This window comes from Notechis scutatus, chromosome 10, assembly GCF_049901735.1.
Source record: "Notechis scutatus isolate UNSWTSFEM ecotype Mainland chromosome 10, rNotScu1.2, whole genome shotgun sequence".
NCBI classification, from domain to species: domain Eukaryota; kingdom Metazoa; phylum Chordata; class Lepidosauria; order Squamata; family Elapidae; genus Notechis; species Notechis scutatus.
The window spans coordinates 23186973-23201282 of record NC_142018.1 but is presented as its reverse complement, the minus strand read 5'-3'; the positions used below and the strand labels follow the sequence as shown (position 1 = coordinate 23201282).

Here is a 14310-nt window from a genome sequence, read left to right as displayed (position 1 = left end):
TGGGATGAAACTAAACTGTGGGAATGCTACAAGGCATATTTAAGAAATGTGTATATGTATGTTTTATCTCTATAAAGATAACAATTACTTGAAGATTGGAATTAATAATAAATTGCATAAATGTTTGTCAAAGGAAAACGTAACCTTCAAGATCCTCCTCCTTGCTCTCTATCTGCCATGAGGAGAGCAACCAACCTGCTCTCTCGCCCGCTTCTCCTCATATCGGTGCTTCTCGTTAGTCATCTTGTTGAGACGCTCGCTCTGTTTCTTCTGCTGCCTGGAGCCTCGGCCGAAGAAAATGTAGTTGACGAAGGCATATTCCAGGAGCGCCAGGAACACGAAAACAAAGCAGCCCATGAGATAGACGTCGATGGCTTTGACATAGGGGATTTTGGGCAGGGTTTCCCGGAGGTGCGTGTTGATGGTTGTCATGGTGAGGACTGTGGTGACCCCTGTGGAGGGAGAGTTCAGGCACACATTTAGTCCTTTCAAATGTATTGTTGTCAGGAAAAGATTTTCAGTGGAGAAAGGACAGCTGCACAGCACTTTTTGAAAATATTTTTGGAGATAATAATAATTTAAAAAAAAAACACCCACAGGGCACCAGGGAGGGATGATTGTGTGAAAAGCCTGCACTAATTCTGCAAAAGAAAGCTGATTCCTGGGTGGAGTGCCTCTCCTCAGGGGCCATGTGGCCTGCCCTTTTTATGCCCAGATTCTGGATTAAATAGTCACTGTAACAACATCCCAGGTTGCTCTGTCATCCACTTGACAATACTGTACAAGATCTGCAAGACAAGTCTTGTGGGTTTGAGTATACATTGATGCAGAGATGCTGGGAGTTGAGTGGCATATTATTGTGGTTGGTGGAACAATTAGCCAGGTGTTTAGACTGGGTTTGGCATTTTTATGGGAATGAACTGAAGTCTCCTTTTAAATTAGGTTGTTTTAGTTTGTTCCCACCTGGTTTGTCATCCTGCTATCTTTATCCTTGCTTTTGTTGCTTTTTGTGTTTTTAATGTCTTAAAACATTTTTAAACTTCCCAGAATTTCTGGGAACTGGGCAAAATAATAATCAAAATAAGAATAATAAAATACAAATACTTGCAAATAGAAATGGCAAAAGAAAAACCAAGACAGTACACAATAGCAATGATGCTATTAATCAAATGGAGCACCACTTGAAACACCACGGGCATTGACAAAAATCACCATCGGTCAATTACAAAAAGTGGCTTTGCTCAGAAGAGCTTCCATCCAGAGACGAGACCTTTAGGACCATCAAACATCCACATCTGCCTATCCCAGCTCAACAGGTAGACAAGAATGCCAAATCTAGTGTGAACATCTGGCTGACCGTGTGATGAACCAAAATATGAATAATAATCTGAATTGTTGAAGTTCAAATCTTTACAAGTTTAATTTCCAGGATTCATTCTTTTAAAAGGCAATCAAGAATATTAATGTAACTGATATTTCACTTTTTTTTTTTAGAAAAACCATTTATCTTATCCAGATTCTTTTAATTCTTGTCCCAGTAATATTTTGACCAACTATAACCCCAGCCCTTATCCTTACCCAAATCAGACTTGCCCCAGGTTTTACTTATTACAAAACTGAGTGATTGTGCAGATAACAAAATAACTCTGAAGATTGGTATTCATACTTAGAAGGGAATTCAGCGGGTATACTAGATATAATTAACAAAATTGGTAGGGTCATATTGTTTCCTATAATTAGTTGTGAGGGAGAAATATTGTTTATCATTACTTAATCAAATGCCCGATTCCTGTAGAGGTAGATGGTTTATTAATGATAGCCAAGGCCCCGGCTTCAAAGTTGAACAACATCTTCTTATTTGGGTTAGCCTCTCAATTTACATAGACAAAATAAATAGATGTTGCAGAACTTCTGAGAAAAGAGCATTATTGACATGCCAGTACTTACATCCCCAAGAAACAATCTGTGAAAAACAAAACAGACATTTCTTTGCCACAATGTAAGTACCGGCAATGTAAGTACCGGCATGTCAATAATGCCTTAATAATAACTTTAGAAAACTTTCCCAATTTTTTGAAACATTCATGATAAACATTCTTCTGCTGTTGTAGCCAACTCAGTCTCAAGTCGATGTCAATTTGTAGACCTACCTAGGGCAACCCGGGCTGCAGAGGCATCATAATTGATCCAGAAAGAGACCCAGGAAAGAATTGTGATGAGAATGGAAGGCATGTATGTCTGAAGGATGAAATAACCAATGTTCCGTTTTATTCGAAAGCTGAGCGATAAGCGAAGATAGGAACCTATCAAATGGACAAGAGGAAAAAACAACATAATGAGAAGGAGATCTTGGAATCATCTCAGTGGAAATTTCTAGTTTTTCACAGCACAGAACTCAACATCAAAGTAATCATTATACACTTTCCAATAGATGGTAAGTAAATCTAGATGACAGATAAGCAGCCGCAATATAAAGTGAAAGTTGTAATCCAACTGTCTATTTTCTGTTCTGCTTGAATGAGCAAAGATTATTCTTCCTATGTCCTTCCAGCCCTTTCTAGCAATGAGGGTCCCAGTTGTGTAAATAGCAGTAACCATCTGTTTCACAGCCATGTAAATTATAAAATCCTGCAATGCTCTGCCAAAGTGTGTGTGTGAGAGAGAGGGGGGGGGAGGGAGGGGGGGGGGGGGGGGGGAGAGAGAGAGAGAGAGAGATATGATCCAAAGTAGTCTCAGAGCTCCTGCAGAGACCAGTGGAATCCCTCTTCAGAAAATGGGGCCACTAAGCATCAGAAGAACAACTGACAATTAAAACTCTTTTTATCTGCCACCATGTTTTGAGACAAAAGGAGTTGCATTTGTATTTATTGTAACTTAACTGTTTTCAAATATAGTCCTTGCAATGAAACAATAAATCTTAGTTGTTTATTTTTTTTGTCTATGCACTTCATTAATCTACAGTATGGATTTTAATTGATGGTATAGGTTCTGAATGACATTTATTGCAATATTACAGTACTGTAATTGGGCAGCATAGGAACTGTAGTAATCTATATATATAAAAATACCACTCATGCAGTGGTGGAATTCATTTTTTTTTACTACTGGTTCTGTGGGCATGGCTTGGTGGGCATGGTGTGGCTTGGTGGGCGTGGCAGGGGAAGGATACTGTAAAATCTCCATTCCCTCCCCACCCCACCAACCTGCTTTCCAGCTGGGACTCGGGAAGCAGAGAATAGATGGGGGCAGGGCCAATCAGAGGTGGTATTTGCCGGTTCTCCAAACTATTCAAAATTTCCACTACCGGTTCTCCAGAACTGATCAGAACCTGTTGAATACCACCTCTGCACTCATGCACCATCACAAAATCTCCATAACCGTAAAGCCTACAGAATTGAAATTTGGCACATATGTTCCTCCCCCTCCCCACCTGAAAATAAATCTATTCCAAATGCAAAACACTAGCAGAGGAGAGGAGTTTCAGTTTCAGTTTTAGTTTCACAGTACCAAGCAGCTTTAGTACAGAACAGTTGAGCTAAGTCACACCCAGGCTCCTTACTGTCTCCTTCTTGCTCACAAAGCAAATACTGTTTCAGTTTCCATGTTTCAGTTTCCAAACAGCCTTCAACTCTCTCACATACTGACAGGACACCGATGGACGCTGGTAGGCAGAGGCACAATTCCCCCCCCCCCTTTATTTTCCTCCCCCAAAACTAAGCTCGATCACATAGTTTCATAGTGAACTTAGCAGAAGCAATTTTTCATAACCTTCATATTTCACAGAGCCTCTTCTTTTCCCTCCCTCCCCAAAGTGTGTCTCTCTTTGCCATGTTAGCATTGTTTATTATTCACTAGCTCAAAACCGTAAAAATGGTGTTAGACTTTAGAAAAAACCATCCCATACTATCATCTCTTACAATACTAGACAACACAGTATCAACAGTAGAGACCTTCAAATTTCTAGGTTCTACTATATCACATGACCTAAAATGGACACCTAACATCAAAAATGTCATCAAAAAAGCACAACAAAGAATGTTCTTTCTGTGCCAACTCAGAAAGCTCAAACTGCCCAAGGAGCTACTGATACAGTTCTACAGAGGAATGATTGAGTCTATCATCTGCACCTCTATAACTGTCTGATTTGGTTCTGCAACCCAACAGCACAGATACAGACTTCAGGGGATAATTAGGACTGCAGAAAAAACAATTACTACCAACTTGCCTTTAATCAAGGACCTGTATACTGCACAAGTAAAAAAGAGGGCAGTGAAAATATTTACAGATCCCTCACATCCTGCACATAAACTGTTTCAACTCCTTCCCTCAAAATGATGCTATAGAGCACTGCACACCAGAACAACTAGGCACAAGAAGTTTTTTCCCAAAAGTGATCATTCTGCTAAACAAATAATTCCCTCAATACTGTCAAACTATTTACAAAGTCTGCACTACTATTACTGTTAATCTTCTCATTACTCCTTATCACCCATCCCCTCCCACTTGTGACTGTATGACTGTAACTTTGTCACTTGTATCCTTATGATTTATATTGACTGTTTCCTAGTATGATTTGATTGCTTATTGTACCCTATGACTATCTTTAAGTGTTGTACCTTATGATTCTTGACTCTTGACGAATGTATCTTTTCTTTTATGTATATTGAGAGTATTTGCATCAAGACAAATTCCTTGTGTGTCCAATCACACTTGGCCAATAAAGAATTCTATTCTATTCTATTCTATTCTATTCTATTCTATTCTATTCTATTCTAGTAAGGACTAATCACCAAATACTTATTTATGCAGCAATACTAACTTGCAAAGCCCAGCAAAGTTAACCCAGAGGAACAGGAAAGGTGTGTGTTATAATGAACTATTTTCTACAGAAATCATATATATTGTAGTATGTCCAATTTTTAGAAAAGAACCCTCACAGTGCTACAAATACTTCTAGAAATAAATGAAAAAAGTTACAAATTTGGATAGTTCAGAATAGAAATATGGCCCCAAATAATACTTCATAAAAATGCTATCTAAGATACCATGAGCAGATTATATTCTCCGCACAGAATTCAAAAAACGTCTAGACAATGAAGAAAAGGACCTGTACATTGACTACTGTGCTGATTGCTTCAAAAGAAAGTCACACAACACACAACTCCGCATCCAACCCTACCTCATCCAATCCACCATCACTCAAAACTAGGCATGCATGCCCCTACCTACCTCTATTCCAACTACAACTGGCCTTAAATACAAGCTACTCAATGCAAGAAACCTTGTAAATAAAATACCTGAATTTCTCCTCTTACTAAATACGGCTAAATTCGACATCATATTTGTCTGTGAAACATGGCTCAACACATCTCTCCCTGACTCCATTACCACAGTAAGAGACTATCGTGTTTACCGATCAGATCGTGAAATCCATAGAGGAGGTGGTGTTGCTATCTTCTATAAAAAGTCCCTACATCTAAAAAACATCCAAGTTACCCAGGAGCTTGCCCTTCCGGAGACCATCGTCTGTGAACTGTCCTTAAATATCACATTTCAATTCTTACTATGTTACAGACCCCCTGATTATGATATCGAACATGTAAACAAGTTAAATTCATTACTAACATGGGCAACATCCTGCCCATATGCTTTTATCTTTCTTGGTGACCTCAATCTACCTCATATTAACTGGACCCTAAATGAATGCAAAACTGAACCCATACATGCAATCTTCTACAATGCTGTAACAAATATGGGACTGGAACAAATAGTAACCAACAATACTAGACTCAACAACTGCCTCAATCTCATCTTCTGCAATAGTTTGAATTCAATTTACAGAATACAAATTAAAGAACCCTTTTCCAACAGTGACCATAACATGATTGATTTTTGTCTCAACATACGTCCACACAAAAATCATCATAATAATCATATCATATCCTGTAATCTGCAACTCTTACACTGCAAAAACATATGGACTACACAACTCGATCAGGGCAAGCAATAGATGCAATCTACACAGACTTCTGTAAAGCCTTTGATTCAGTGGTACACGACAAACTACTCCTAAAACTAAAATCTTACAGTATCTCTGGACACCTGCATAACTGGATAGAAACATTCCTGTCAAACAGACAAAAAATGGTCAAAATTGGGAGCATCCAATCAAATTCTGCACCTGTCAACAGTGGTGTCTCCAAGGCAGTGTTCTAGGACCAACTCTCTTCATACTCTACATAAATGACCTCTGTGATCATATTAAGAGCAACTGCGTTCTTTTCACTGATGATGTAAAGCTATTCAATACCACAGACAATACTGCTACCCTTCAAAAAGACCTTGACTATGTATCAGAATGGTCAAACAAATGGCAACTTCAACAAATAAATGCTCTGTCTTACATATTGGCAAAAAAAATCAGAAAATAAAATACAAGCTGAATAGTCAAGACCTTGTTGATGATCCAAACTCTGTCAAGGATCTTGGAATACTCATCTCTAATGATCTAAGTGCTAGAGCCCACAGTAACTACATAGCCAAAAAGGCATTAAGAGTTGTTAACCTAATCCTACGTAGCTTTTTCTCTGGTAATATCACACATCTAACTAGAGCATACAAAACATTTGCTAGACCAATCCTTGAATACAGCTCATCAGTCTGGAACCCACATTATGTATCTGATATTAATACAGTTGAGAAAGTCCAGAAATATTTCACAAAAGAGTTCTCCATTCCTCTACTCGTTGCAGAATACCTTATGCGACCAGACTTGAAATTCTAGATCTAGAAAACCTAGAACTATGCCGCCTTCGGTCCGATCTAAGCATAGTAGATAAAATTATACATTGCAATGTCCTACCTGTCAATGAATACTTCAGCTTCAACCATAACAATACAAGACCACACAATAGATACAAACTCAAGGTAAACCGCACCAAACTTGATTGCAGGAAATACGACTTCAGCAACAGAGTTGTCAATGTCTGAAATACTCTACCTGACTCTGTAGTTTATTCCCCAAACCCCAAAAACTTTAACCTTAGACTGTCTACTATTGACCTCACCCCTTTCCTAAGAGGTCTGTAGGGGGTGTGCATAAGCACACCAACGTGCCTACCATCCCTGTCCTATTGTTTCTTTTTATTTTTCTTATATGTATCCATTTCATTTATTCATAGCTATGTTTATACTTATACCTGTTATCTTATAATTGCTTGACAAAATAAATAAATAAATAAAATATATAAACAGGAATAACTACTTGGAGAATATGCCACGTTTGATGTACCCACAAATTGCTGGAACAATAAAAAGTGACCACAAAAGCAAAGAAGAACTTCTAAGAAAAAACAAAAAACAAAATTTGAAATGCTTATGCAGAATAAAGACTACCTATTAGGTCATATATATAAATTGTTATTCAGGTAGACATAGAGACTGAACAAATAAAAGCATGCATCATAAATTGGATACAAAACTCACCAGTTCCTTTCCATACTTCCTTTCCACAGTTTCTTCTTTTCAGTGACTACTTTCCCTTCCTCAACATGCCTACCTGAGCTTTCTCCCCCCCCTTTTTTTCATTTTTCCACCTTCTTTTTCTCTATGCTTTCCTTAAATCTCGGATCCAAAGATCATTGCACAGTGCTCTGTGCTGGTTATGCTACTTTTGAAGTCTTGAATTGTGTTTCATACATCTTTGTGGGAGGAGGAGAAAGTGAATAAGTATCTATGGCTGATTGGTCAGTATCTGCTTTCAGGGAATACAGCAGACAAAATCCAAGAGGAGAACCTATGCTATGAAGCAGGACCAACAGAGAGAGAAACATATGCAATCAGAAATGGGGAGAAGAGTTAGGCACCGTTATTACCTGCTCCCTTCTGCTTCGATGGAAAATGTCTGCCCAAGACCGATGGACTGTGTGCCATCAAGTCATGTTCTGCTCCTACACATCACACAATGTTCTCCCTGTTGGTCTTCAGGACATCCAAGCGTGAGCCCAATGCCACTGTAACAGAGTCTGTTCCCTTTGCTGTTCCTCAACTATGAAGTCTATTCTAGGGAGCTAAGTTTTTGCATCATGTGCTTAATTATTCTCTTGGTGTTTACACCAAGGCCTTGATGCCCTGAGTAATTGTATGAGAGGGAAGGAAGGAGGAACTCACCTGTGGTAAACTTTGCTTCTCTGGTGACAAGTCTTTGCTCAATGATGGTGAACTGGGGCAGCTCAAGGACCTCCATCCCTGTCACAGCTGAATTGTTTCCTTGCCAAAAGAAAACGATGTCATCAACTGTGTAGCCATCTGGAGAAAAGTGGAGCACAGGGAAAGTCAATGCAAAGCCTGCAGCATATTTCTGAATAGTCAGAGGATGTGGGAGCCACAGACGCACAGGCCACAAGTTAGCATCATATTGCTGATTTATATGAGTGCTACTAGGACTTAATAGCTGTCACAAATGTAAACATAAATTCCTCTGCAAAATGAAAGCATATTTCTCTCCTCATGAAGAAGCTGTTGCAACTCTCATACTTTCCTGGGAAATCTTAGCCTTAATGGTTTGGGGAAGCTGTCTTCCAAGTCACCTCCACACAAACACACACAAAATAAACAAATGCAGAGGACAAACTCAGCCCTCTAAACTTGCTCCAGCCCTAGGAATTGCACCTTCCACTTCCTAAATGAAAGTGGGGGGGGGGGATCAGGGGTTTCCCCACTCAAATGAGTGGGAAGGATGAGAAAGGTTTGGAAATTCTAATTAATGACATCCAACTACAGGATGTCCCCGCACACGGGTGTGTAAGGGGCTGCCTCCTTTGCCTTCCCGGCACGCACACTTTACTCCGCAACCGGGAGGGTCACTCATCCCAGTTAGAGCTGCCCTGGTTCTCTGGAATCCCAAGAAGAATTTGGCTCCCTTTTCACCCCGCCTCTTGGGCGGCCTCGCCTGCATCAAAGTGCGGACTGAAGCGCACGAGTCAGGGTGGTCCCAGCTTCCAAGGCCGGCTGTGCCCGATACTACAGTAGTTCGCCTGGTGGGGGAGCGGCCATCAAGCGCATTTTCACCAAGGACAGCGAGCCTCACTTTAAGGTGCGCCATCAGATTTCTGCGCCTCCCGCTGCCGCCTCACTCGTGGGCACAATGTCAGAATGTGGCTCTCCTGGGACGAGGGGGACGAAAGAGAGAAGCCCTCACCCTCAGCATTGCCTCCTGAGCCCAGCGGGGAAAGGGGGAAACGGCTAGAAGGCCCTGGCAGCCGCGGCCGAGGAAGAGGAGTGTGGCGAAGGGCGAGTTCCTCGGTGGCAATGATCCTGAGCCCCAGGATTAGTGGTGGAATTCAATTTTTTTTACTACCGGTTTTGTGGGCATGGCTTGGTTGGCATGCTGTGATGGGCGTGGCAGGGGAAGGATACTGTAAAATCTCCATTCCCTCCCCACCCCACCAACCTGCTTTCCAGCTCTGTTCTCCTGTGCATGGCAATAAAAGAAGACCCAGCCAATCAGCTGGGACTCGGGAGGCAGAGAATAGATGGGGGCAGGGCCAATCAGAGGTGGTATTTGCCGGTTCTCCTAGCTATTCAAAATTTCCACTACCAGTTCTCCAGAACTGGTCAGAACCTGCTGAATACCACCTCTGCCCAGGATATGCGGGAGGCTCGCGCTCTCCGCTCCGCCGAAGCTTCAGGCGGGTCCCAGGAGGCCGAGTGTATCCAGCCGGAAGTGGAAAAGCCATAACGGACTCCTTTGCCCGGATGGCAGCTAGCCAACATCCCCCCCCTCCTGTAAGCAGCAAAAGTCTCCCTCCCAATTGCAAGAGGTCATTAAGATGGGTGGGTGGGGGTGTTCTGTGCCACCGGGCAAGTGTGCACTTTCTGCACCCTGAAGACTATCCAGCACCTCCGTTTTGCAATAACACACACACACACACACACACACACACACACACAAGACTCAAAGGTGATTGGCTTCGAATCCATGGGAGGAAATCCCACCCCCTTTTAAAAGGTGTGATTGTAGAAAATTGACAGATGCCCACATCAGAACCCCACTTAGTCCTACTCAGCAGGAAAGGAGACAAAATAGCATTCTGCGAGCAAAGGAGGAGGAGATTTCCCATGGCAGAGTAAGTGTCAAAGGCAGGCAGGCAGGCAGGCAAAGAAGAATCTTCCCACCCACCCACCCTCACCCCATGTTCCTCTTCAAACTCACTAGGGAGCCCATTCCAGTCCAAGCTGGTACTCACAGCTCTCAATTTCCAAAGTGCAATTTTGCTGGTCGAGGGGGTATCTCCTTAAGTCCATCATGCAAGCAGCCGTGGTAGTGATTCTGGGTAGAGGGGTGGGGGAGGAAAGAAGGAAGGGAGAAAGAGAAAGTTAACATGATGGGTTGCTGTTCCCATGACAACCAAAAAGAGAGTGTAGGATAGGAGTGTACATGAGGTGGGGGATAAGAGGAAGAGACCGGCTGTGCTACACAGCATCAACTGTACAATTTAAAGTAATTTGTGACTCACTGCAGCCAGCCCAGCAACTCTACCAAAACAAGCTAGGAGAGTCAGAAAGAAAAGGTAAGAAGAAAATCAGTAAGTGAACAAGAGACACTCATGTTTGTTACAATACAGTCAAAGCTTAGAAATAAATCTAGTTATATGTTGTTATTTTTTTAAATGCAAACGCCTACATCTGAACTCTTCAGAAAAGATCAGTTGGCTTGAAACAAAATTAAGTTTCAAATGGAATATGGAAACCAAATCTAATCAAGCATTTTGATTGTCCAAACATGGCTTTTGTAAATGCACTGCAATCCAACCACAGTCTTAAATCCCTCAAATCATCCACCCCCAAATCACATAAACAAGTTATACAATTGCATTTGACTACCACAGAAAGGCAGCTGCAGATCCATAAATATCAATAGCCAGTTCAAGAACACCAATTTTAGGCCACAGAAGTGATTCCAGAGCTTTCCAGAGCGTTGGAGAGCAATGTGGAGTCAGAATGAGGCATCCTTGCGATGCCTTTGTGCCCCGCAAAGCTGCCAAAAGGATGGGATGTAGTTGTGTTATGAATTTGATCAAAAGAAGGAGCACAACCTCAGGAGAAGAGGGACCCTAAACAATGGGAAAGCAAAAATTTTGATACAAGATGAGGACTACAAAGTGAGAAATCCCAGAAATCTGATTGGCTGGCAGAGCTGGGAAAGACCATGCAGGAGGTAGAAGTTGAGGTCATCGGATGATTAGATTAGAATAACAGAGTTGGAAGGGCCCTTGTAGGTCATCTAGTCCAGCGGTTGCCAACCGGTGGGCCATGAGAAAATTTTGGTGGGCCACAGAGAAATCTCACCCCCAGAACACCCCCACAAAGCAATTAATCCAGGCTGCGCAGAAACACAAGACTGCACCACCCACATGGCCCGCAGGAACCCTCCACACCCACTCACTCCTTACCTGGTAAACTTGCCTACTAAATTGCTATTTTTCCTTTTTCCGACCATCATCTGTTCTGCTGTGCCGGGAGATTTAGATTAGCTAGGAAGCAGGAAATGGTTGGATTTCTTGCTTTCTAGCTAGTCTTTAGATCTTCAGCTCAGCACAGCCGAACCTCCCTTAGGACTGAAGGTTTGCTTGCAAGCAAATTTGAGAAACTGAGCTAGCCAATGGCAGTTAGATAGATCACTGAATGATTCTGTGAGCAACTCAATCTGCCTGCTTTGCCTGATTTTGGGTAAAAGTTGCTCTTTTACAAAAAAATTCAATATTTACATGCATGGTGTGTTGTGAGTTAATTTTGTGAGTTTGCTTGCAAGCAAATTTTATGTGACAGACTGAGCTAGCCAATGGCAGATAGATAGATCTCTGAATGAATCTGTGATTCTGTGAGCAACTCAATCTGCCTGCTTTGCCTGATTTTGGGTAAAAGTTGCTCTTTTTTATAAAATAATCAATATTTATATAAATATTTATAATATTTACATACAAGCCATGCCCAGCCAGTCACATGACCACCAAGCCACACCCACAAATTAGGCCATGCCCACAGAACCGGTTAGTGGTCCCTGGGATCTAAAATTATGAGTTTGGTGGTCCCTGAGGTCCAAAAGGTTGCCGATCCCTGATCTAGTCCAACCTCCCCTGCCGAAGCAGACCTGTGCTGGTTAAACAGTATATAATGTGCTGGTTAGACAGCATATTTAGTTTGGGAATGGGAGCTGTCCCCTTAAGGGAATACCTCATGGGAAATGTAGTTAATGCTTCATGGGAAAGGTAGTTAATGCCTCATGGGAGATGTAGTTCATGTCATATGGTCACATCTGTAATCCTGATTGGTCATTGGAATTGACCGCTGGTTGGGCTGGGGGGAGTTTTGGTCATTCTTGCCTGGACCCAACATCATGCTGGAGTCTTCCCTTGCTGTCTCGTTATGTGATGAAGATAACTATCTTTTCACACTATGAAGATGACAATGCAAAGATTGGACATTAGATGAATCTCAGCATAACTGTGAGTTATACCTTGAGGATGCCTAATATAATCCAATAAAGAAACTTTGCATGGAAGCCTTTGTAGTGTTTAGCTGCTTATCCTAGGTATTTTGGGAAGATAAATATTGCCTGGGGCAAGATAGACCCTACAGCATTTTTGACAGATGGCAGTCCAGTCTCTTCTTGAAAGTTTCCAGGGATGAAGCTCCCACATTATCCTGATGGAGGATGGAGCGTTGGGGTTACTCTGGTGCAAGTCACTTCTCAGGACTGCCCTCAGGCTGTGCTGTGAGCAAGTGAGGAGGTTGTTTGGACAGCACCAACTTCTTAGTTATTCTTCCCTGTCTCCAAGAGCTGTGACACGATGCTGGGAACTGACTGCTCTGGGAAGTCTGAATGATTTATCTGGGGTAACCAAGAAGCTTTGGCCCCACCTGCTTCATTGCGACAACGGAGATAGAAATGGTACCTTGAAATGGTGCTAAAGAAACCATTACTGATGCATCAGTTTCATTTTCTTTTAGAAAAAAATGTCCTCCCTCCCTTTTATTTCTTGCCTTTGCCCTTTCCAACCTGATTCTTGTAGTGACTATGAGATGGAGGTGGCTTGTTTACCTGGCTGAATGATGTTCCTTTGAAAAGTGATCAGAAGAATTCCTTCTTGTGGGTATAGTTTTTAAACTCTGCCCCAGAGTTTAAAAACAGGCGGCATATACTTCATAGAGAAAGTTCCAATGAATTAGTGGGTGAGTGCACAAGAGTGCATGTGTTCATTGAGCAGATCAGTGATGAAGTTATGTGATCTTGGGAGCTATGCAGTGGGTCCTTCAGTATTATTATCATCACCATGGCTTTAATAGGCATTTTAAAATAGGCATTATCCAAAAAGCAGTGGAGCAACTGCCTCCAGCCTGAACTGATGTCACCTAAGTAGAATCAGACTTGTTCAAGCTAAATCCAGATAAAACAAATCTGGTGCTTATAAAGATGGCTAATGATGAATGGCAGTTCAGAGTAACCCTTCTGTTGCATTCATAGGTTGTCTAACACTTATAGTTCTGATAAGTAGCACAAGAAGACTTCTGGAACTAAAGTCTTGGCTCAGTTGCATGAATCCGCACACAGAGGTATCTTCTTCAGAAGAGCTATTGCTTGTCTGGAAGAATAGCACTTTGTGCATTGATCCTGAATATTTCCATTTTTATTACTACCAGCACAGAAGACATGGAAATTTCAACTTGGTAACTGTGGCTGGTTCTGTCTGTGCCACATATTAGTTTTTGAGCAGGAGTCAGATGGGGCTGAGACAGCAAACTGTGGTTGGGGAGGCATTTCAGAGTGAGTTTGTTCCTAGTCTTACTGCCTTGCTCTTTGATCAACTACCACCCAGAAAACCACCAGGCTTTTCACATATTAGTTTTTGTAGATGTCTTGCAATAGAGGTAGCCCAGGTTTGCAGTACATACTTAGCAGTGATGTTCTCCAAGCTTTTCTACAGAACTCAATTGGTACAAGTTAAAATTGTCCTGAAGCCAAGGGAGCTTTGACCATGCTTTTTTTTTTTAAAGGAAGAGCCTCCTATGGATTCTACTCGTAATCTTTTATTACTGCATAGAGAGGTCAGTACAAACAGCTATTTCATAACAAGAAATGGAACCAATAGAAGAGAATATTTGATGGTTGAACCGTGGGGGGTCTTTGGTGCTCTCCAAACATGGTTGTTTTCTTGCAGACATTGCATTACCCAACTAAGGAACATCATCAATGCAAAAGAAACTCTTAACTGGCTCTGCTGATCACAACCTTCTAAGAGATGTTTCCAC

At 41.7% G+C, this 14310-nt stretch overlaps 1 protein-coding gene across 1 annotated transcript in view; it reads right to left on the bottom strand.

Moving 5' to 3' along the window:
- The window catches only part of LOC113423051 (gamma-aminobutyric acid receptor subunit beta-4), a 45605-nt gene that overhangs the window by 1310 nt on the left and 29985 nt on the right, over window positions 1-14310 (bottom strand). The window contains exons 5-8 of the mRNA XM_026684275.2: window positions 10248-10330; window positions 8170-8307; window positions 2151-2303; window positions 196-452 (exon numbers count right to left, since the gene is read on the bottom strand). Of these exons, the coding sequence (XP_026540060.2) occupies window positions 196-452; window positions 2151-2303; window positions 8170-8307; window positions 10248-10330 (631 nt within the window). The remainder of the gene's footprint in view (window positions 1-195; window positions 453-2150; window positions 2304-8169; window positions 8308-10247; window positions 10331-14310) is intronic.